The following is a 23,860-nucleotide window of genomic DNA, read 5'->3' as shown; positions in this document are numbered from 1 at the left end:
CTGCAATAGTTGGTTGCGATTAGCCGCTAGCTGCAGGGAAGCAGCATGTAGGTTAAGGGCCCTCGGCGCTTTGTTAGCGCTCTCTATCACGGACAAACAGATGTCAAAGTGGGCCAGTAAAATACCCCAGTTCACCCAGTAGTTGTAAGTGTAAACCCTTAATTAACCACAGTATTAAAAACTACAATAGTTGGTTGCGATTAGCCGCTAGCTGCAGGGAAGCAGCATGTAGGTTAAGGGCCCTCGGCGCTTTGTTAGCGCGCTCTATCACGCACAAATAGATGTCAAAGTGGGCGAGTTATACCCCTAGTCCACCCAGTAGCTGTAAGTGTAAACCCTTAACTGACCGCAGAATTAAAAACTGCAATAGTTGGTTGCGATTAGCCGCTAGCTGCAGGGAAGCAGCATGTAGGTTAAGGGCCCTCGGCGCTTTGTTAGCGCGCTCTATCACGCACAAATAGATGTCAAAGTGGGCGAGTTATACACCTAGTCCACCCAGTAGCTGTAAGTGTAAACCCTTAACTGACCGCAGAATTAAAAACTGCAATAGTTGGTTGCGATTAGCCGCTAGCTGCAGGGAAGCAGCATGTAGGTTAAGGGCCCTCGCCGCTTTGTTAGCGCGCTCTAATCACCCACCCTCGCGCCGAGGGCCGCTGTCCTCCGGTATCTGCCACTCATGTTTAGTGGAAAAAAGGTATTTTCTGCCTAATTGGGTCCGGGATTTAATGCTGTTTTATTTGATAGTTATAATTAAAATAGTAAGACACGGGTCTTAACGCGACGTTTATTAATGAGTTACATTATGTACTCACGGCTTGACGTTTCGGCTGCGATGCTGCAGCCGTGGTCACAAGCAGACTGGCGGTTCGCGGCGTCGTCCGAAAAGTCAAGCCGTGAGTATATAATGTAAGTCATTATTAAACGTCGCGTTAAGACCAGTATCTTACTATTTGAATTGAAATGGAACGCGAAAGTTTAAAATCTTATACTAATTACAAATTGATATTATAATTTGCTTGTAACTTTTGCCCGCACAACGTTCAGCTTGTCTCAAAATACCGATTTACTTGATTTGGACAGTCTCCTCAATATCGTTTTAAATAGCTTGTACGTTATTCTGAATTTTGATGTATAAACAATAATACTCTAAACTTTCATTAAAATTCGTTCAGTACTTTTGCGTTCTGTATGGGTTATTTGGTCTTCGGTTCGCTCCATCCTTGTTAGCACATGAATAATACTTATAAAGAAAAGTCTTACGTATTTTTTTATTAAGTAGGATAGAGTCAAACATATTGTTCTGACAGAAAACCACCAGGAGTTAATGGGGCATGTTTTGTTATAAATCTACGCGTGTAGAGCAACAAATGGGAGGATCGCATTTTTTGTTCTAAAAGAGAACAAACATGCGAATATTGCATTAAGGACTATATTACATCCTTTCCTTCTCTACGACAAAATAGCTATTTAAATTTTTCTTTCACTACCCCATTTTGAAAGTAAGTAGCTGCTTATTTGATTGGTCTTATCTGTGTGCTTACCATGAGTTTACGTTAGGTGTGCTCGCTAGCGAATGCGTAAAAAAATGACATTAATAATTGTATGACATAATGTGCAGCGCCCCTAGCGGCTACTTTCAAGAAACAAAATCTCCATAGAGATTTTTGACGTTTTCGCTAGCGAGCATACTCATGGTAGGTACCTACACTGTTACAGTATTTGAACTTTATGGTATTCTGTAAGTAATATTATAAGGTCTACCACTTAACTCAGTCTGTGCCTGAGGTTTGGGAGCGGTATTTATTTCGTCCAACGTCAGGGAGAATTCAAATGTGCTTGTATGCTCTATCACGTCATAACATAACACTGGCCTACAGCCATTTTGGTGCCGGGGATTTAAGACCTGATTTTAAGTATGTCTTGCATGGCGATATCAAAAATGTAATCAGTTTTTCTCAGTCAGCTCTAGTTCCCGAGATAACTAAAAAAACAATTTTCACATTAGTATTTTTATTAGCATTAAACACCAAGAAATTGTCTTTTGAGTGATTTTTTCGAATGAAACTTACTTGGGCAATCTCGCATGATTCTCCAACAGTAGTCGGTCATCATAATGAGCGTCCCATCTTCCTTGGTAACTATTTTCCATTGATTTATGTCTTGGTGAAAACGATTTCCTTGTTCTTTGCTTAGTTATCCTAAATTTTGTTGGAATTGATCTAGTTTACTGTTAAAATCGTGTAATTTTATACCTATATAACAGCCTAAATCTTTGAATTGAACCAGCACATTCTATACTAATTCTACATAGTTGTCAGCCTTATGCTTTCCCAGGAAATTTTGTACAACTGCTACAAAAGATTTCCACGCAAACCTTTCCGCATCGTTTATAGAAATCTGAAATTTAGTGGAGTCTTTTATTAATACAGTTATTTGAAGTCCATCAAATATACCTGCTTTTAGTTTTTCAGTACTTAAACTTGGAAATTTCTGTTAAATTAACTGGAAATATTGGCCATTTTCTCCATATCATAGGCACTCCAAGCTTCAAAAACTTACGTGTGCCTTTCTAGTATCTTCGCAGATGTTTAACCCATATTATACATACAATTTGAGGCACCTACACCTTACCTTTGTATTGAATTTCAATACCGAAGTAAGCAAAATACAAAAAATTCGCCGTGTTTTTGATGGTTTCACGCTGATATTTCAGTAGTATTCACCACAAACTTATCAAAATGAATCAGGATCGTTAACACAACATCTGGACGTACTATCCATAGCTAAATAGTAACATAAAGTTTATCGATGTTATTGTAATAATGCAATGATATTAGTTTTTATATGATATCATTGTAATAATGACTATTTGCGAACAAGACGGGAAAAAAACTAAAATGAGGGTAGTCGACTAACTAGAGCTGATGAGTTGAAATAAAGTATGTCAATATATTGTACACTAGCTGACCCGGCGAACTTCGTACCGCCTTAGCGTAGAGATTTTCTTAATATTTTTTTCCGTAAGAACCATCCTTGGACTTCCACAAACATTTAAAAAAAAGAATTATCGAAATCGGTTCAGCCGTTCACACGTGATGCCGTGACAACGCGAAACGGGTTTCATTTTTATATATATAGATTACCTATATTATCGATCGTATATACAAAAAGACCTGCACCAAAAAAAAATTGTTTTTTTGCAGGCCTGTGTAATAATAATAATAATATTGTCACCTGCCAATGTCATGTCTTGTTTGTAAATTTTCCTGAATAATTTTATGAAAATATGGACATTTAATTGTTAAAATCTTATCTAAATCGGGTTATTCCCTAATTTATTTATGTTTGTGCAAAATAATAGGTACAGTGTTATCAAACAGACTAAATCGTGTTTGTGTAATAGGCACCGCAAAGAAATGTCATACCCTCGAATCGAGCTGCAGCTAGTAAATAGTGATTATATTATGTTAGCGACAGCTTTAATGCAAGAGAAGCTGGCGAGGAGAAACGAAAATCTGATGAACATAACTTTTGTCGAATACATGAGTGCCGGAAAAATGTATTCCGTCAACTGCATCAACGACATGGACGTTGCCTTGGCAGGCAGCACATTATGATTCTGCGCGCACGCCCACCACCCCCTCCCGCCCTGTCCTCGTCATCGTCTCCGCGCTCCTCGTCGGGCGAAGAGTTTGTAACTCCCCCTGACACGGGCGCGTCGAGCGACGAGGGCGGGCCAACGACGCCGCCGCCGCCACCACGACCTGCGCGACGGGGACGTCCGCCGCTGCCGGCACGCTTGGGGTCAGCGAGGCAACCTGGCTCGCGCACGGCCCCCGCTACCGGTGGTGTAGTGCGCCGCATGCGATGGACTCAAACCATGAATGAGAACTGCATGCGCGCCTATTATGGGGCTACAGAAGGAGGAACCGTCCTGACTGCGTATCGTGATCGGATCCTGCCTTTGTTTCAGAACCTTGAGCCGACCATCACCGTTTCTGCACAACGACTGTCGGATCAAGTGCGGGCTATTCAACGGTGCAAGCTGTTGGACCAGTCTGTACTTGATCGACTCCGCCTGGAGGCGATGTCTGCTCGGACAACTCCCCTCTTGACGTCAGAGCCCCCTGCCTCGTCGTCGCCTACGGTGTCGTCATCGACACCACAAGCGGCGAGGGTAGACTCTGGTGGTGAAGAGGAGGGTTTGCCGAGTAGTGTAAGTTACCAGGTGAGTGAGCGATTGAGGAGGGCTTTGGAGGACGCTATTGGTCAGTATCGGTTCACGTCAGATTCTAGGCCTCGACTACCGCGTTTGCCCACTCATAGACGTAATTTGGCGTTAATGGGAGCTCTGAATGCATTGTTAATTCCATATATGCAGACTAGTGCAAATTTATTTGATACCCACTCGATCCTATATTGTGGTGCCATTGCGGTTTGTCGTGTTGCTGGTGTCCAGTTCCCGGACTCGGACAGAGCAGCGCGTCCTGCCGGGATGACACCCGCGTGGCAAATACGGATCGAGCGGCGTATTATTGCATTCAGAACTCTCATTGCAAAGCTAATTTGTTTTAGACGGGGCAATAACCGCCCCCGANACGTGGTCGCTTACTATGGGCCTCATAAGAAGGCTCAAGGTCACCCAAAGGGCGATGGAGCGGGCTATGCTCGGAGTTTCCCTGCGTGATCGAATCAGAAATGAGGAGATCCGCAGGAGAACCAAAGTAACCGACATAGCTCGCAGAATTGCTAAAATCAAGTGGCAGTGGGCGGGGCACATAGCTCGTAGAGACGATGGCCGTTGGGGCAGGAAAGTTCTCGAGTGGCGACCACGGGCTGGAAGACGTAGCGTGGGCAGGCCTCCTACTAGGTGGACCGACGATCTGGTAAAGGTCGCGGGAAGAGCCTGGATGCGGGCAGCGCAGGACCGTTCATTGTGGAAAACGTTGGGGGAGGCCTTTGTCCAGCAGTGGACGTCATTTGGCTGAAACAACGTGAATGTATAATTCCAGTGTGTGAAGATAGCTTCTTATTGCAAATATTTTGGCGAGAGTCTGTTCTGTCCCGCTCTTATTCCTCGCTTGCGTGGAACATTATTATCCTGATGTATACCTGATTCCATGCAGAGGTTTTAACAGCTCCACGTGGGGGTCCGAGGGGCCGTCCGACATCAGCTGCTTCCAGTTCCCGGGGATTGAGAACGCCAGCAACATAGGGTTTCCTGGAATTTATAATTAATTTCATTATTGTTAATTAGATCCCAACATAGTTCATAACATTTCTCCACTAATATGTTTGGGCTTCGTGAGGTCCCTTAAACCGAGGACACGGTGAGATATACCTATCAAGTTTTTCGTGTTAGGTTATCACAATATTCTGCTGTCAATTTAATAATCTGATGGGCGTCTGACATAGCTCAGAGACTGACGCGACGACGGCGGTAGCCTATTCGTAATTCCGTGTTTCAAAATACAGTAAATACACACATAACATGGTCTAGGGATATTTCAATTAAACCTAAATAACTAAAATTCTATTAACTTTTTGTTAAGACACCTGAACATTAAAATAAACCTTGTTTAATAGCCATCTAATCTGATAATAAACTTTTAGATAAAGTCAAAAATCTGTCAAACTTCATACAAAGAGCACCGGTTATTTTTTCGATTAAAATAAGGTAGAGCAACTTAGTCTAAAGTACGGCCAACGAGAAGCGATACAAAAGGTCGATTCGACTTTCGAATTGACTATCTATTCTGTCTCTTCCCATCTTGTGTATTTGTCGTAATGTCTCGTTCTCCCGCCAAAATATGTCAAAGTCAAACCCTTAGGCTGGGTTGCACCATCTTAAGTGGTAATCCATACAAAAAGCACCGGTTATCGTCATAGTTACCGTTAAAGATAGGTGGTGCGACCCACCCCTACTATTCCAAATAACAATGATATTGTTTACATTTGGTATCGCTTCTCGTTGGCCGTACTTTAGGTATTCTGCAAGTAAAAATTTATCGCCAGGCACTGCCGGATCTGTCGATAAACTTTTACCTTTCCAAAAATAATGTAAGTAAAACCAACCCCGTTAATGAGTTAGAGTCACAAATTATTAAGACTGCTTTAAACAAATCGACAAACACTCTCTACTTATTTATCGGAAAAAATACTTGTTCACCGCCTTCTAAGTGGCTACAGCGCCATCTTTCGATTGTTTCAGGTACTTAATTTCATGTGGAAAATTGTTCTGCTTTTATTTGTGAATTATGTGATTCTCTCTACAATAATTGTGTTAATTTATACGTAATTTATATGAATTAAAATTTTTCGTAATGAACTAAATAGTCTGTTTTTAAGATTTTCCCCGACGTAGAGCGGGCAGGCAAACGCTATGTGATACGACTTTAACGCCCGTTTTCACCGAGATGAGGTTCTAGAGCCTGTAATCTTGCCCCACAGATAGCAAATGGGACAAAATTTCCAGCTAATGCACGACAATGAAATGCCCGTCCACATACGGAACGTATCATTACAAGTTGGTTACAACGGCATGATATCCAAGCTTTAGACTGGCCTGCAGGCCTAAGATGCGCGCCGTGATAACTTTTATTGACGTCAAAATGTATGGGGAAAATCGATAAAATAGCGTGATAACCGCTTATCATGGCGCGCATCTTAGGCCTACTGCACAATACCCTGACTTAAATCCTATTGAGCATGCCTGGGATATGCTTCAGAGAAGAGCTCTTAGGAATTTCCCTGAAGCTATTGTGCATGAAAACCAGCTTTTCTTGCATCTTAGCAGGACTTGGGACAGTATTCCACAGCAGGATATTGACACCCTTATTTTGAGTATGCAGAACCGCTGCAGATGTGTCAGGAGAGTCTTAGGTGGATCCACGGATTATTATTTTTTTCAAAAATTAAAAATAAAATAATTGTTTTGTTTTAAGGTTTTGATGTTTCAAAAATAAAGTTAAGTTTTTTTTTAATTTAACTTTATCTAAATGTTTATTATCAGATTAGATAGGCTATTAAACAAGGTTTATTTTAATGTTGAACGATGGTGGTGTCCCCCTATCAAAGAGTTTGGTGGGACAGTTCAGTTTAGGTCATCTATAATACCCACCTGGAAATGGAACCTAGAGCCTTGTGAGTCGTGAGAGTCATAAATCTACGGGTACGGAAAACATACCTATAATTTGAAGTAAGTGTACTTCATATTGCTTTACTACTCTTTACTACTAGTTTGGATTCATGGTCAAAGCTGGGTTTAATGTAATAAATAAAATGACGACATTAAAGTTGTTATTTTATCAAAAAAAAATTAAGAACCGGTTCTAAAATAATTATTAAGATATTGACATGAAATAGAGCATAATAAATATTTTTTGTGTCTAGTAGTAGGTAATCAATATTAATGGCTAGTAAACAAAAACAATCTTAATTTATTTGCAAAAAAAACATAGTAGAACCGGCGTGACGACAAACGACAAATAGGTATGACGACATTATGGTGGTTTTCAGTAACTGACTGATATAAATATCAGTGAAATTATAGTAGTGAATGCGTAGCTAGCCAAACCTCATGTTTGGAATACTATGGCAACTTTGTTCGTTTTCAACCTAATGTCGTCCACTGCTGGACAAAGGCCCCCACGAATTTCCACAATGATCGTTCCTGCGCTACCCTGGATGTGGACAAAGTGGTGCTTGGCTTGCATGGCTACATATCACCTGATGGATGGTGGGTGATGTGATTCAGTCGATGGAAGCGAGCTTCACCCGGAATCCTAAACGGAAGGACTGACTATCTTACCTCCATCTTCCGGAACACAACAATGCTTTTAGTGTTAAAATTGTTGTTATGACGACAGACTTGGATAATGGAAGACGATGTTGTATGCTATTTTGCGACAAAATGGCTGGCTGTGTAGCTTCCCCAACCCGTCTGGCCAACGTGGGGAGTGTAGACCACTTCTTCCGTTTGCCTCTGTTAAATTGAAAAGGGTCGTGTTCCTGCAATAGAGACTAAATGATCCGAGGGCGTAGTGTGAGTTTACGACTAACGCATTCGACATCGACTGCGTTTAAAAAATATATGTAGTTTTTCTTCTTCTTCTTCCTCGGTCCCTCACTGATGAGGATCGAGACCACAGATAGTGTTCCTCCACAGACTGCGGTCATAGGCTGTGTGGACCGCACGATGCAAACTCCCGCCCACCGTCTTCCTCACCGCATCCGACCATCTCGTCGGTGCCCTGCCCCGAGCGCGTCTGCCTTCCATTTGTCCCAAGATAATTTGTTTCTCCAGAAAATGCCTTGCGCTAGGGGCGCTATACAATCCGTCATACATTTAGGCGATGATCACACTGCGCCGCGCTCCGCCGCGGTACGCGGATTGTATGCAAGTACTACCTCAGTTTGTATAGAAAACACGCGCGGCACAACACACTAACAACGCGTTTGCGCGCGGGATTTTTTATATGATGTCACGCGGACCGCGGCGGAGCGCGGCGCAGTGTGTCGACATCGAATGCGTTTGAAGTAAACACACTACGCCCTCTGATGAGGAGGAGAAGGTGTATCCTGGTGTGCTGTGAACGTACCTGGCTTCGTCTCGTCCCTACTTGAGTCGTAGACGGTGCCCAGCACGTTGGCCGCCACGATGGCCAGCAGCAGCAGCACCACCAGCCGGTCCAGCCAGTCCACCGAGTACTTGCTCTTGTGCTCGAAGTAGCAGTTCAGCTGTTTTAAACGCAATGTTATAGATCGTTTCATCCATGAAGACGCGCCCCACCATTCTTCCGCGAATGTTTGTTATACACGCTAAATTATAAATGAGTGCATACGCACACTACAATAATGACGCTCGGATTGCTCGGATCAAACTCCCGGCACCCCGCTTCCCTCGACCAAAAATTGGTGGGGACGCGTCTTCGTTGATGAAACGATCTTATATTGACAAAGTAATGCTCCACTTACGAAGCGAAGATTTATTGTTTTTGTTTGGGAGGTCACAGTATGATGGACCGACGATCTCATTAGGATGGCTGACACTAAAATTCAGCATAATTTAGACCAATAATTGGGTACATTTAGTACTAAGTGCATGGATACTAAAATATATTAATTAAATACTGATGGATAATTAAATTATGCATATTGATTTTACTACCGCGACCGTCACAATGCAAAAGGCAAATTAAGTTTTTGTAAAACGCTAGAAAATTAAGAGTGAATATTTTTTGCTCTAGAACGTCTTTCTATGCAAATATGACATTTCATAATATGTGTAAGATTTGGCCTTTGAGCTTACTTTTTTATCTCGATAGAAAAAAAAATTACAAAGTTGAACATAATATTTTTTGGTGATGTGACGTTTAAAATACAATTATAAAATCTTTAGATAATGCAAATCAGCTATTACGCGAGTATACTAAAGATGTGTCGTGATGGGTTTTTGAAATAACGAAACGCGACGGTTTTCGAATCACGAATAACGTTTTCAAAACTAGTTTTTTTTAAACGAAGTTATTTCCACAACGCTCAAGCAAGAGTGATAATAATAACGTTAGGTGTTTGGTTAGCTGCAAGGCCTTTAGGAACTTATGACCTTCAAAATAAGACTCAAATTCGATTGACTATCTAACATACGACGAAGATTATACCTATTTCATCCACACTTATGTTAACGTCCTATAGCTTTCTCACTCGCACACGCACTCGATTCGTTGCGATCCTTATTATTTGGACACCATACATTACTCGCTTTACTCCTTTAGGTTACAAAAAATATGTTCAAGAATTGTCAATGTACGACGTTGTCCTCAAAACTGTCATAACGAAGCGGGAAACACGTTATTTTTTGTGTCAACCAAACATCTACCTTATGTTGTTTGCTTAAGAGTGAATTCAGTTTAGCTTCAGAGCGTTGTGGAAACAATCGTGTTGAATAACGAAGAGATTCTAACGTTGTATGACGTTAAGAAAAAAACTAGTCTAGGCGTTTTTGGATAACGAGTGATCACTGGTCAGGCTAATCACTCGTTTAATAACCAGTGATAACGAATAACGCCCATCGCTAGAGTATACCGTACATCCCGGTCGAGTTAACTTCGCATCTGGCGGCCGTGACGTCACATCGACGTTCTGGTACGAACGGGGCGAACGCGGGCAAATGTGCGGGTGAGTGCGAGGGAGTCGCAGTCAACAAGATGCGCAGTTGTAAGATGTCGATAGAAGCATGATTTTGTCTCACCTCCGTGACCCTAGCCTTAAGATTATACTCGGCAGCCAGGGTGTGGTTAAGGCAGGCCTCCGTGGCCACTCTGAGGTCGTCTTCGCTCTCGCTGCCGTTGTAGAACTGGCGGCAGGTCTGGGTCAGGCACAGTCCATACTTCAGCTTCGTGTAGTTGTAGTGCGTGGTGACGTGCGCCGAGTAAGCCTGGAAAGGGGAACAGAATAATAAGGGCCGGTATTTATTTATACTTCAATGCCAAAATTGTAACATTAGGCGAACTTAGTATTAACTTAACTTAGTATTAACAGTAACTTAGTAGTAACTTAGTATCGCTGACATAGCCCAACGGATTAGCAAGCTGAAGTGGCAATGGGCAGGGCATATAGTTAGTATGCAGAACTGACGGCCGATGGGGCAAGGTTCTGGAGTGGAGGTCACGTACCGGAATGCTTAAAAAACCTCATAAAGCTGGATGCAGGCCGCCACCAACCGACGACTGTAGAAATCATTGGTGGAGGCCTATGTTCAGCAGTGGACGTCCTATGGCTGAAATGATGATGATGATAATTCACTCTATCAATTTCATTAAATCTGAATGACATCAGTCTGATTGGTTGTTCAAGACATTTCTCTGCTCCGCTCCGCCTTTGTGACAACCGGGCCTAATGTTAAAATAGTCTTCTAGTTCCTAAAGTCATATGAAAAGATTTTTTATCATTTGCTACGAGACAACAACTCAAGCTATTTAAGACAATTACTGACTGACTTTTTTGGATTGACTAATGGTAGTTAGCGTAAATTGGGTAGTCCAATGCTGCTTCACAGTTTTTCATAATCATAAATTGCTTCATTTTGTAAGGTCATAACATAAGCTATAACTGAACATGGAACAACTACAATATGTACGGAACATTGTTGTGTGTGCAATAAAGTCTTTTGAATAAAAATAAATAAATATTTATCCCCGAGCCCAGTATAGATCTGGGGCGTTATATTCTGGCTGTGGGGTTTAGGAAGAGAAGCGCCACTTCTTCGACGAAAATATGTAGGTACATACTTATAGCAACATTTCAAAATCTACTTGAAAATATGTAGGTACATACTTATAGCAACATTTCAAAATCAGTCACAAGATAGGTAATATCTTTAATAAGGTCAGAAGAAGGGCATCGGCAAAATTACCTAAGCGGCGTTGCAGCAGGGGACCAAAAAGGTCCCTGTCTTAACTTGTGACATGTACATGCCACATGTCAATGGTGAGGTATTGGTGGTTATAGGTAACTACGAGTATTTGAGGAACACAATAGGAAAAGGAATGCATTAGGCAAATATAATTATCTGCGTAGATCGAGTGCCGTTATGGTCATATTTGTTATGGGTCAGTTTCACGCTCTAGCTAACAACCAACCAGTTTTAGGGTATTTCCCTGTATTCTATGACTATTCGGTGATTTATTAGTGGTGACAGTGATTATTAAACTCGTAGCTCGTAGACATGCGTTCAAGTAGAGTTCCGACTTTAGTGCGCAATAAAAGTATGAAAGTAGTTCGTTTATCAAGATGAATGAAGATTTTACTACATTAAGCTCTCGCACTCACATAAAGGCATATAGATTTCAACAACAATAAATAAAAAAAACATAACACACTATCATGGCACAACAATCTATCAAAATATGTAAAAAAAAATCATGTTCATACATGTAAAAAACATTATTTGTCCTGATGGTCATTTAACACTCAATCATTTAGAACGGTAATTCACCTTTTTATTATATGATAAATGTCAAATAAGCGCTTTAATGGGTGTTTTTTGAATATATGACGTGAGCAGGGTAGAATTTTAACAACTTTGTGAAGGCTACCGAAATTAATCACCATTTTAATTAGCTAAGCAAGCACAAAAGATGGCATAAACATAGAGCCATACTACGAGTCAGTAAAAAACAACAACATTACAAAAATTCTACAATGTAGATACCATGTACGTTGACAGTCGGTACTTACGCGGATTCTCAATAAATTATAAGAAAATAAATTAAAATATCTATTTTTTTCCAGAAAAATATTGTTGTACATATGCCGTGACCCTTCTTAAGTAACATGGATGTTGTCGTGTCTGCTCTGAAACAGACAAGCGCGAATATGGAGATATTAACAAGGGTTCAAAGTATACGTTTGGTTGCTCCGGAACTGCGTCATTTCGTAGTAACGTCATAAAGTTGGTATATTATTTTATTTTATTAATAAAGGTACACCAACTGCAATACACAACAAAACAACGACAAAATTATAAACAACAATACAATAATACTTAGTTTGTTTACTCTTCAAAAAGATACTGATGTTTTTCGTAAACTATGTTTGCTAATGCCTGTTTTCACCACCAATCCCTAATTTTTAAGTGACCCCTATGGTAACACATATCAGGAATTTTGTTTTCATAGGGGTTACTTAAATATTAGGGATTGATGGAGAAAACGGGCATAAATCTCTGGAACTTTTGAGACTAATCCCCTAAATTCCAAAAAATCATCATCTCTATCAAAAAAACCGCAGGAAATGCTAGTAAAACCATAGAATAAACTATTCAAATAACTTTGTTTAATAAACATAGATAAAGGTCCAAAAGATCAACTGCAATAAAGTTCAACTGCATGCCCACACGAATACACGTGGCATTTATTGATCATTTACTGTACTTCGTTAAACATACTAGGATAATTAGTTATGTCCTATTCGCGCTATAAAATAAGACTGGTTTCTAATCCATTTATTGTTATAAATAAATAAATAAATCTTTGGACAATTTCACACAGCGCCAGCTAGCCCCAAAGTAAGCAACTTAATGCTTGTGTTATGGGTGCTAGCTTAACGGATATACTACTTATATACTTTTTTTTTAAATACATAAATATAATAATAATAATGCATTCAGAACTCTCATTGCAAAGCTANTCATGCGTTTTGTGGCACAAGCCTTTGCTGGGACTGGCGTTCTACCTCAGGACTACATGGCATGTGTCACAGAACGCATTGACTACCTAAAGCAAAAAGTCTATGCATGGGCAAACCGTATTCGTCGCTATAAAGAACGCGTGAACAGATACTGGCAAAATCGCGTCTTCCAAAGTGACCAGAGGAGGGTGTACCGGGGATGGGAGGGATCTGATCAACGTGTGAGCAACGGGCAGCTGCCAGATGTCAATACCATGATTGATTTCTGGCGTGGCATTTGGTCGATGCCCGTTGAACATACGGAGGGTGATTGGATGCGTGTAATTGAGCGTGAATGTGAGTCCATCGAATCTATGGGGTCTATTGTTATAGACCCCGAAGACGTTAGTAGTGCAATCAGTACGGCCCAGAACTGGAAGAGCCCTGGACCGGACGGATTGCACAACTTTTGGATTAAATGGATTCGATGCTCACATGACCGCTTAGCAACACAATTTCAAGAAGCCCTCGAGCTCGGGTCCCTTCCAGCCTTCATGACTACCGGTGTCACCACCTTGCTCTACAAATCTGGTAGTACCNACGGGCTAATAGCGAAGAGCTTCGACCAACATCTAAAGAAGCTCTCGCTAGATGGTTGGCTCAAGGGTCAGATTCAAAAGGCGGTGATCCTCAGCACGGCACGCATTGTCCGGAGGTTCCTCAGCCTGTGACCCTGACCACCGGTAGCCTGGGCCCTGCTCCGCTGCCAGCGGGTTAACTATTTTTAAGATTTTTGTTTTTATAATGTATTTTTATTTTTTGATAATAATTACATTGTAAAAAGAAAAAATTAAAAATAAGAAAGTAAGATGAATAAAGGAATAATAATAATAGTAAAAAAATATTTAAAATTAAGAACCAAAGTTAATAAAGATAATAATAATAAATACACTTTATTGCACACCAAAGATAAGAACAGAAAGAAAAGGAACACACAAGGTATAACTATAAAAATACATAGTCACACCCAGACCCGTTACAGAAATTAAAATTCATCATTTCAATTTCTGCCCGGCCGGGAATCGAACCCGGGACCTCTCGGCATAGTAGTCCGTTCTGAACCACTACACCAAACGGCCGACATGTTATTTTGTATTTGTTTTTTTCACCTCAACTTTTATACCAGTGCGTGTACGGGACTATTCCAACATCTTATTCCGACCAATGTAACTCCAGTGTATCCAGAACTTTAGCTTGTCCACTTATACCAATGAAAGTTAAACCACAGGCTAAACTATCATTTACATGTGATTTCGTCTCTGATCGGAAGTAAATAAGAGACAGCCGAAGCTACGGTCAAATTCCCTCCTATGTACAGCAGATGAAAAAAATTTAAATTAATAAAGATACAAAGGGAAGGGCTTGACGCAGGCCGCTACCAATCGATCAACATGGAAAGCATTGGGGGAGGCCTATGCTCAGCAGTGGACGTCCTATAGCTAAAATGATATTGATGAAAGATACAAAAAAACATCTTCAAAGGATATTCCATAGACTCTACAGTGTAAACATTAATTAATGGGCACATAACACGTGACTACTAATTGGCGGTAATATTTTTCGCAAAATTGTTTACAGGCAGGACAGTATTTCCTTATTGCTACAAGATTGGTGTAATAAATAGTAGAACTTGACATAGGCTGGAGTGAGTAGTAAATAAAAAATCCCATAAGACTCAATAACAAAGCGTAACACTGTTTATGACTCTACCAGAGGAACAGTCGCAAAAAGTTGATAGAAAATTTTAAATTCATAATAAACTATTACGTGTTATAGACGTCTCTAGTGCTGATTACCATTAGGTGATATACCTTTTTTTTTTTCGGGGAAAAAATGCATTCAATTGCATACCTATCCTGCGGGGACAGGGTAGGTTATGTGGGGCTCACCAAGTCAGAAGGACAAAGGCATACCCACTAAAAGACCCCGGTGCTCCGTCATTCGCCTTAAGTGGGAAGGAACTGTGGGATTCCGGACAAAGCCTTCACTACCACAGTCGCTCCTGGAGGCGATCATACTGTCGCCTCCTCTGACCCCTCCACCGTCGCTAGGTAATATACCTGATACAACCTAAAGCTAGCTACTAATTAATTCAGCAAAATCAATAACAAATTCAAGTCATATACGCATCAATGAGGTATAAAAAGTCAGAGTTACAAGAGGCGGGTCAAGTCTCCAAAACCGGTCAATGACGTCAAAATTGACGTAGTTTGGCTACGAGGATATTGTAGTGATGTCTGTTCTACATCGTTAGTATAATTTATTGTGATGTTTTGCAATCGTAGGCCTTGACTTTAGTTGTTTTGATTTATTCATTAAATTATCACTAGAGCCATGTTAATGAGCAACCATCAAATCTTAACTTTACCAGTTTACCTTTTAAAAAGGTTAATTTTATTTTTTTCTAAGCCAATATTTCATGCTCCTTACACCACTATCATAACTATGCGCTTCTTTAAATTAGATCCAACGGTCAAATACAGCTTGCCCTAAATGCCCTACCACTAACTTTGGTGTAGCATGTCTGTTGGTGCTGAGAAGTGGGGCCTTAGGAGTTTAGTTTTTATGGAGCACAAAGCAGGTATATGACTGCAATCGCACCTGCGATGTTAAGTGAGATGCAGTCTAGGATGGTAATACCTGCTCTGTAAGTGCCTATAAACTTTCGCCTTGAAGTGGCCCAGAAAAGAAAGAAGCAGAAGCAGGCAGAAATGCTTAGTGCGAGCTAGTAGAATATTGAAAATGTAGGGGTGGTATGCTAACCTGCGTCTGGTTCGAAATAAAGAGCACCGAATCGCTAAAATCAAGTAGTGGCAGTGAGCGGTGCACATAGCTCACAGAGCTAATGGCCGCTGGGGCAGAAAAGTTCTCGAGTGGCGGGCGACCAAGGGCCGGAAGATATAGTGTGGGCAGGCCCCCTACTAGATGGACCGATGATCTGGTGAAGGTCGCGGGAAGTGCCTGGATGCGGGCAGCGCAGGACCGGTTGTGGAAATCCTTGGGGGAGGCATTTGTCCAGCTGTGGACGTCATTCGGCTGAAACGAAAGTGTCTTCCTACCTTGATCATGTGGAGCAGTTCGCTGGGCCCGTCGGAGACCAGGTCGGCGTGCGCGGTGCAGAAGGTGCCTCTCGGCTGCTGCACGCAGTGGTCGAAGTGGTCCAGGTGGTTGGCGGGAGGCATGCGCGAGTACTCCTCCTCTGTGGAGGTTACACGTAACTTAGTACTACATAATATTGTGTATTCTAACAGTTCAGAGTATTTTCTAAAGCCACGATAGCCGAACGGTGAAGGGGTCGGACTGGCCTACTTGTGAACTGGGGAACGCGCCCCGTCGTCGCTCGACTATTGTGGTAAGCTCACTACACAAGCATACTTAACTTAGTTTAGTACGAGGGTCTAACGGGACTATTAGTAATTTGTGAAATAACAATCTTTATTTTCTGATGACAGTTGGGCCAACGGTGTCAGCGTTGCTTTCGATCCGAGGGTCGGAATTTGGATCACCATTGTCTTTTGGACTATTGTTTCTATGAAACCTAAACACAAATCCAATTACCTACTTATTTTTTTAAAGAATTAGCAATTAACCCCCTAAATATGCTTGTGTCCCGGGTGGATTCACCACGATAGCCGAGCGGCGGCAGCGGGGATCGAACCCGCGTTCCTCCGATCACGAGTCGGCTAGTCCAACACCTTCACTGTTGGGTTATCGTCGCTTCATTTGTTAAATAATTAAGTAATATTATTTTCGTATGCCCTTTTGCATTAGACACGGGACTATTCCCACCTCTCGTTCCTACCGCTGCAACTCATGTGTAGCCAGGATCTACAGCTAGAGCGCCAATAAAAACCCAACCAGAGAAGGTCAATTTTCCCGAGGGAAAGTTAAACTGTCATTGGACCTACAACGAAACTAATCAGAAAAACAAATGAGGAATTCGAAGTTAAGGTTCGACTTTCCTCCATTGCAAGCGGATGATAGGTGACAAACAAAGGTTTAGTAACCTTTATGAAAAGTTCGGACAATAAACATCAATTAAGGACCTATCTTATCCTAGCTACCTGCCAATAATATTTTATTTTATTGTAAACATGACTAATATTGGCAAGTCCTTTACGTAGCGGTCAAGCGGCTGCCACGCGCGGTGATTACGTTGACGCTTGTCTTTGACCTTCACCTGATATGACCGCGTCACGACTGTTTGGCTAGAGCCCCATAAACCGCCTTCCCGTTGTCGCCTATGCCCTGGCTTAATTGCTTCTAGCTAAACTATTACACAAGGACAGTAGCTAGATAAATTATGGTGTAATTTTATTAGTTTTGGTTGCATTTGTTTGATGAATATGGCTCAAGACACCTCCGATATCAAGTTTTCTCGTAAATCGTATCACTTTTACTTTAGTTTTTAACTACTCAGCTTCATTTACTTTTGCTCGTTTTATTCTTATTGTAGAAGCTCTGTATGTAGAGATAGAGATTCTAATGTTTTTTAAACAACCATCCGCACGAAAGGACCAACCAATTTCAATAAAAAATAGAATACTTTAACTGTTGACGTCTTACAAAGTATGTAGAAAATAAAGTGCTAATTTATTCAGTAACTACACTTGCGAGCAAAAGTATGGAATCACTTACATGAAGTTGTTTCCACGCGATCTTGTGTACTAACGAATTTGTTAGTAACAAAAAAAGTGGAGAGGTTGACATGAAAACACGATCATCCTTCTGCGATGTGCACCGGCGCTTTCAAAACTTGGTCTCGGGATAAAGCCACCAGTCTCCCGAAAGCGTCTTAAAACTTTTGAAACCCAGGACTGGCTTATGAGGAGCTGACGTGCCACAGCCCGCTGGCTGAGCCCTTCTTGCAATAGTGCAACGATTTGTGCTGCTTCTGAAGGTGTAGAATCCCAGGTAAAGTGTCAAAAGAAGCGGAGATGTGTAATGGATCAACGTGTGAAATCAAAAATCCGAAAACACGTGCTTTTATATGGGCTAAATAGGCCGCAACTCGCGACTTATCAAACAGTTGATACATGTCTTTTTCGTTACTTTTCACATCAGCCAGGATATCTTTTTAAATACGGTGTGATTTAAATGAATTTGGTATCAATTTAAAGTTAAAAGTTTAATCTTTAAAATGGTGCCACTTTTTTGTTACTAACAAATTCGTTAGTACACAAGATCGCGTGGAAACAACTTCATGTATGTGATTCCATACTTTTGCTCGCGAGTGTATTAGAGGGACCGTGACTTTGTGACCATAAGTATTTTTGTTGCGACACCCGGCCTCATAAGTTCAGTAATTAGCACCTCTAAATGCTTTTGCCTAGCAGTTTTGTAAAAACATCAACTAAACTGTGCAGAGATTATAACAAATAAACGTATGTTGCTAATTACCTACTAAAGTAATAAAAGCTTAGTACCACAAGCTGAAGGTTTTTTAGCCATCTGCAAAGGTATTTTTAATGTGTTTTTGTGACTATTCATAAAATTATTATCATTTCGATAGTAAGTTCATTCAAGCCTATACCTAATATCTAAAGCAATAATTTCACATCATCGGACTACCGATTCAAAAAGTGAACCCCCTTTTAACAAAATAAAAATGATTAGTATTATACCACATATTCTTAGGAAACCATTATTTAAAAATCAATTCAATATTTTTTGACTGTCAGGTTATCGACCCTCTCTAATTTATTTAGAAGGAGGAAGGGGGGCTAAAAAGGGGTTGGGGAAAAACATCGATACAGCGGCAAAAAGGTTCTGTAAGATCTGCAGAATTATAAAGTAGTAATGTTCTTGCGTGTGCGTAAAAAAGTGCGTTTTTAACTTAGATGGCACAAACAGTCACATAGTTTAAATACTTACTGAAAATTTTGAGGTAGTTAAGAAAAACAAGATATTAAACGTCAAACCTAATGATGGCTCATTTTCATTATCTTGACATTTCATGTCTGAAGGGTCGCGAGCGTGTACAGTACACAATAGATTCTTACATTTACTTACCTACCTTATGAATAGTCACGTCTCACGTGCATACTCGTACATACGAAAAGTATCATGTTGATGTAGGTATCATGTTCAACTAACATTAAATTTTTTATTTATGTTTAAATCTTTTAACTCTATGACTAACTTTAAACTTGTAGCTAAATAGGACTCTGACTAATCAGGTATAAAATCATCATAGACATTTCCTTGTTAATAGAAAAATTGTTCAGTAACTAAGCTGTTGTTTAAAGGGTGGATTCGACCAAACAAGAGTAAATATTAATCTCAGAAACTAAAGTGGTGTGCAAAAAAAAGTACTTTGTATAATTTGATAAAAATGTAAAATAAAATTGAAGTAACAAGTTCAATTTCTGAATAAATCGCCAGTTTTGACATATTTCCCATACTGAAACTGTCAATGTGTCAGTTATACCAGGAGTTATTCTCGGCTAAAAGTTTGGTCGAATCGGGCCTTATAATTATGTAATAGTCACCAATACCAACGCGAATAATGTGTGTTTCTTGATTGAAATTCGACTTTTCTGCGTCTTAAGTACTGTAGACGTTACCATGACAAGCAAAAAAAGTACATTGTTAACCTCTGAAACGTTTGCTTGAATACTCTATCCGGCGCATTTGCATAAACATCTTGAGAATGAAAATTGTTAAAAAATGTTATTCGTTTTTCAGTTATAAACACCTTGCATAAGATTATGATACGTAAAATATCAGCGGAATTGTGTAATTCCAAACTGTGTAAATTCTAGTTGATACTAAATATTTTTATCCAAAGATCCACTTGAGCATCGGCTCAGCTAATATTGAGCCGCTCATTAGCCTGAGAATCATCATCAACATCATTATCATCATTTCAGCCACAGGACACTGCTGAACATAGGCCTTCCCCAATGGCTTCCACATCGCACGGTTCCTGCTGCCTTTATCAAGTCGTTAGTCCACCTTGTGGATGGACGTCCAAGCTGCATGCTCAAGTACAATGATGGCTTTTTAAGAATAATCAAGCTTTGAATTATAAGGCCCATCAATTTTGATGCTAGTTAGGAAAATGATAAGAATAGACCGCTTCCCAAACAGTGAACAGTAGCTATGTAGTTAATTTATCGAACAAAAAGTGTGTGTTTGAGGCAAATAAAATTATATTAATCTCAATTAAGATTAATCGTATTGACAATAAATATTATCATTACGATGGCAGTATGGTATTGGACGTATTAGCAATATGCCATTGTCCGATACCATATACCATAGCCCGACGTATTAGCAAGCTGAAGTGGCAATGGGCAGGGCACATAGTACCTACGCAGAACTGACGGCCGATGGGGCAGAAAGGTTCTGGAATGGAGGCCGCGTACCGGAAAACGCAGCGTGGGACGTCCACCTACAAGGTGGACCGACGACATCGTAAAGGTAGCAGGGAAGCGCTGGACGCAGGCCGCTACCAATCGATCAACATGGAAAGCATTGGGGGAGGCCTATGTTCAGCAGTGGACGTCCTGTGGCTGAAATGATGATGATGATGATGGTATTGGACACAAGTGAATTGCCTTGTAACGAATATGACTGTATTTTATTAATTCCTGATCGAATTAATTCAGCAAACGATTTGTTTGTTCCTACTTGTTTTTTTCGAGATTTAAGACTTGTGTAAATACGTAGCAAAAATAATATTTTCAACATCCGTAAGTCACATTATGCATGTTTTTATTTCACGATACATGTAGGTATTTGCGGAGTAACATAAAATTACAAGTTGACGTTCGTTTAACTATTAATTAACACCAAATAATCGGAATATTATCAAATAGAAGTTAACATGCACATGCCAAAAACCTTGTGCCATCTCCAAGGCCTCATAAAGAGTATTTTGTAGTTTTCGTGCTTACAGAGGTCGGGAAATTATTGAAACACGTTCGTAAATTATAACAACTGAAACATAGTTAAGCTTGATAATAGCTAATAAATAAGTTTTTAAGGAAGAAAATATGAATAGCTAAAAGAGATGCAAGCTTTTTAACAATTGAAGTACCTAATGCTTATGATAATTCACCGAAGTTCCTACAGTTCGTGGTTTATTAAAAACGTAGACAATTACAGGCTCAACGAACAAACGGACAGACAATATCATATTTATAGCTACATAACTAAACTAAAAAATAATTTTAAATTTTCAACTGTGTGTTGATATCTAGGCGTTATTAGAACAAGGCTCGCTGATGCATAATTTACATAATACTATCAAATTTCAATAACAAAGTTGTGCAACACAGGTAACACTGACGCGGGAACGACATTAGTTACGAAAGTTGATCTTGAGTTGTACCTATATAGTTTAATCAACTCAAACAAAACCAGTTTATTTTGTAAATAAAAACCACAATCTTTAAGAGCTTAGAAAGAACTCATTGAGCTCGTATAGCCCTGTGCTTATTTTGTTTTTTCGACATGCACTTGAAACAAGAACTAAAGGATTAGGTACTTTCATTGCACTGCCACTATGTGTTTTTTTAGTTGATTTACATTGTAGTTTTGGAAGCTTTTGGTAGTTTATTTGCAGCAAGTTTTGGTAAATTGACTGCATTCTAGTCTAGGGTCATCTTTTTAATTAATTCCATAAGATTGTAAGGTACCTCGTTGACCGTGTATGTGATTATGTCGTTCGTTGTATAATGTATCAGGGTCATTGTATTAAATTAATGGTACTTCCACACGTGAGGAGATTGATCGTCGCAGGTTCAATTTTCATCTGCTACGATATGAAAGGTACGTAAAGGCGCTGGACGCAGGCCGCTTCCAACCGGGCAACATGGAAAGCAAAGGAGGAGGCCTATGTTCAGCAGTGGACGTCCTATGGCTGAGATGATGATAATGATATGAAAGCTGTGCAAGGTGCAAGTATAATAATTCGTGGTTATCTTGGTTGGTTGGTTAGCACTTATGTCATAGCAAACTTTGGCAGAACGATCTACTGAAATATGTTATTGGTAGACAGGAAATTACGTGTTTAAGCACAGGTGTTAAGGTTTACCGATTTGCCTTTCTGCTTGTTCTTGAGTTTTATTAAAGAGAGTAAGACTATACGTGTTCCCAAGTTAAAATCACTTCGGGTATGTAATTGTTTCCAGCGTGGCTGGGACCAATATCCTCAATCAGGTCAATACCTGATTGTCTGTTTAAGTAATATGCCTTTGAGAGAGGCTTGCTAGGTCATTTCAGTTAGGCTATGGTAGGCACTTATGCCGGTTTTTAAAGTCCGACTTCATGAACGGCATTCTGGAAATCTAAGCTTCACAGTTTAGCTCACTGTAGGGTCGCATATGTCTCGATTTTCTTAAGACTCTGCCATCGTAGAGCTTACAAGCTTATAAAAAGCTTCAGATGTTTATAACAACAAAAGTCATCATTCCACTTTCAAACTTACAAAGCATCTGCACCAACCAAGAGGCTCAAGAATTAGTGAACTTTCCCAAAAGATGTTCCCTTGTGCTTTCAGCCTTAGGGTTGTATACATTTAAGTTTACTTAAGCTTTATGTTTTATACAAGCGTAAAATGGTAATTGAAATTATTTCTTAGTAAGTACAGACAACTTTCTTGCAACATATTATGAGTGCCTACGTCTGTGGATAGCAAACAGTCATTTTTCCTCGTAACTCTTTTACTAATGTCTACATTTGGCAATATCCTGAGATCATCTCGGCCAAGGCCTAGTTCTAGACTTGTCTAAATAGCAAAGTATGATTGTTTATTATTATCTGTATCTACTGCTATGCTCTTGCTACATAATATTAGCTTAACAGAGAACCGGCTGCTGAACTGAAATTAATGATAGCAGTGACTATCATTTTTTACAGTTTTCAGCGTCATATTTGAAAATTTTCTTTTTTCCCAAAGTAAAAGTTCGAAATCACCACGTCTATCATCCACTACGTTAATTAGGAACTCTTTGTTTTTGTTATCGTAGAGAATAACTACTCATTAGTTAGACTTGATAGGGAGTTATTGAGGACTAAAGTATCTTACAACAATGAAGAGCGATGTTTTTAAAAGTAGTTGAGATTTTTCCAATTTGATCTAACGCATTCTTTGCTAGGTTACAATAAGTAGGCTACATCCAAAAAAGATAAATATCCTTATTCACGAAGTCAGTAGCTCTCTATTATTTGTTTTTGCACCAAAATATTTACAATCGACGGACTTAGTGCCTGGAGGCAATCAATAGCCGTAGCCGAAATTATTACCGGCGCTTAAGGCTACTACGTCAGATGTAGGTAATATTAGTAACAGAATGAAATGTAATCCATACTTACTAGTTAATGAGTAGATCACATCTTCGGAAGCAGTTTGGTGCGCGAGCGCCACCAAACAGACGAACAGTAACTTCATTTTATCACACATATTGTCTTCACTGAGTCCACGCACTTCAAATGCTTTGCTCTCTGATCATCTAAATAAAAACATAATTTTCAAGCTTATTTTAAGTTATGATTGTCATTTGTCCATTCCTAAGAGCGCGAGTTGCGAGAACTAATCCGCCTGATACGTGTGTGCGTTTTGTGCGCGGGCGCCGAGCGTCACTATCCTCGCTCCACTGTGCGCTAGACTCGGGCGAGGGGT

General features: G+C 40.1%; 1 protein-coding gene across 1 annotated transcript; it reads right to left on the bottom strand.

Annotated features, from left to right (window-relative positions):
• Nucleotides 1-5,096: 5,096 nt before the first annotated feature.
• On the bottom strand, nucleotides 5,097-23,860 carry LOC114359180 (uncharacterized). The gene is made up of 5 exons (XM_028313463.1): nucleotides 23,554-23,860; nucleotides 16,290-16,429; nucleotides 10,253-10,438; nucleotides 8,601-8,739; nucleotides 5,097-5,221 (listed from the first exon to the last, which is right to left on the bottom strand). Exons 1-5 carry the CDS (start codon nucleotides 23,639-23,641, stop codon nucleotides 5,097-5,099), a joined length of 678 nt encoding a protein of 225 aa, XP_028169264.1. The 5' UTR covers nucleotides 23,642-23,860.

Source organism: Ostrinia furnacalis, unplaced genomic scaffold (genome assembly GCF_004193835.3).
Source record: "Ostrinia furnacalis isolate ACB-3 unplaced genomic scaffold, ASM419383v2 OfSCF4245, whole genome shotgun sequence".
NCBI lineage: Eukaryota > Metazoa > Arthropoda > Insecta > Lepidoptera > Crambidae > Ostrinia > Ostrinia furnacalis.
This window is presented reverse-complemented; position numbering and strand designations above follow the sequence as displayed.

What these genes read in the sequence shown, in the direction of transcription:
- LOC114359180 (XM_028313463.1), bottom strand. Translation starts at nt 23,641, where the DNA reads ATGTGTGATAAAATGAAGTTACTGTTCGTCTGTTTGGTGGCGCTCGCG. An exon ending in TGTGATCTACTCATTAACTA is followed by an intron (nt 16,430 to 23,553) that starts GTAAGTATGGAT and finishes TAACCTCCACAG; the next exon opens with AGGAGGAGTACTCGCGCATG. An exon ending in AACTGCTCCACATGATCAAG is followed by an intron (nt 10,439 to 16,289) that starts GTAGGAAGACAC and finishes TCCCCTTTCCAG; the next exon opens with GCTTACTCGGCGCACGTCAC.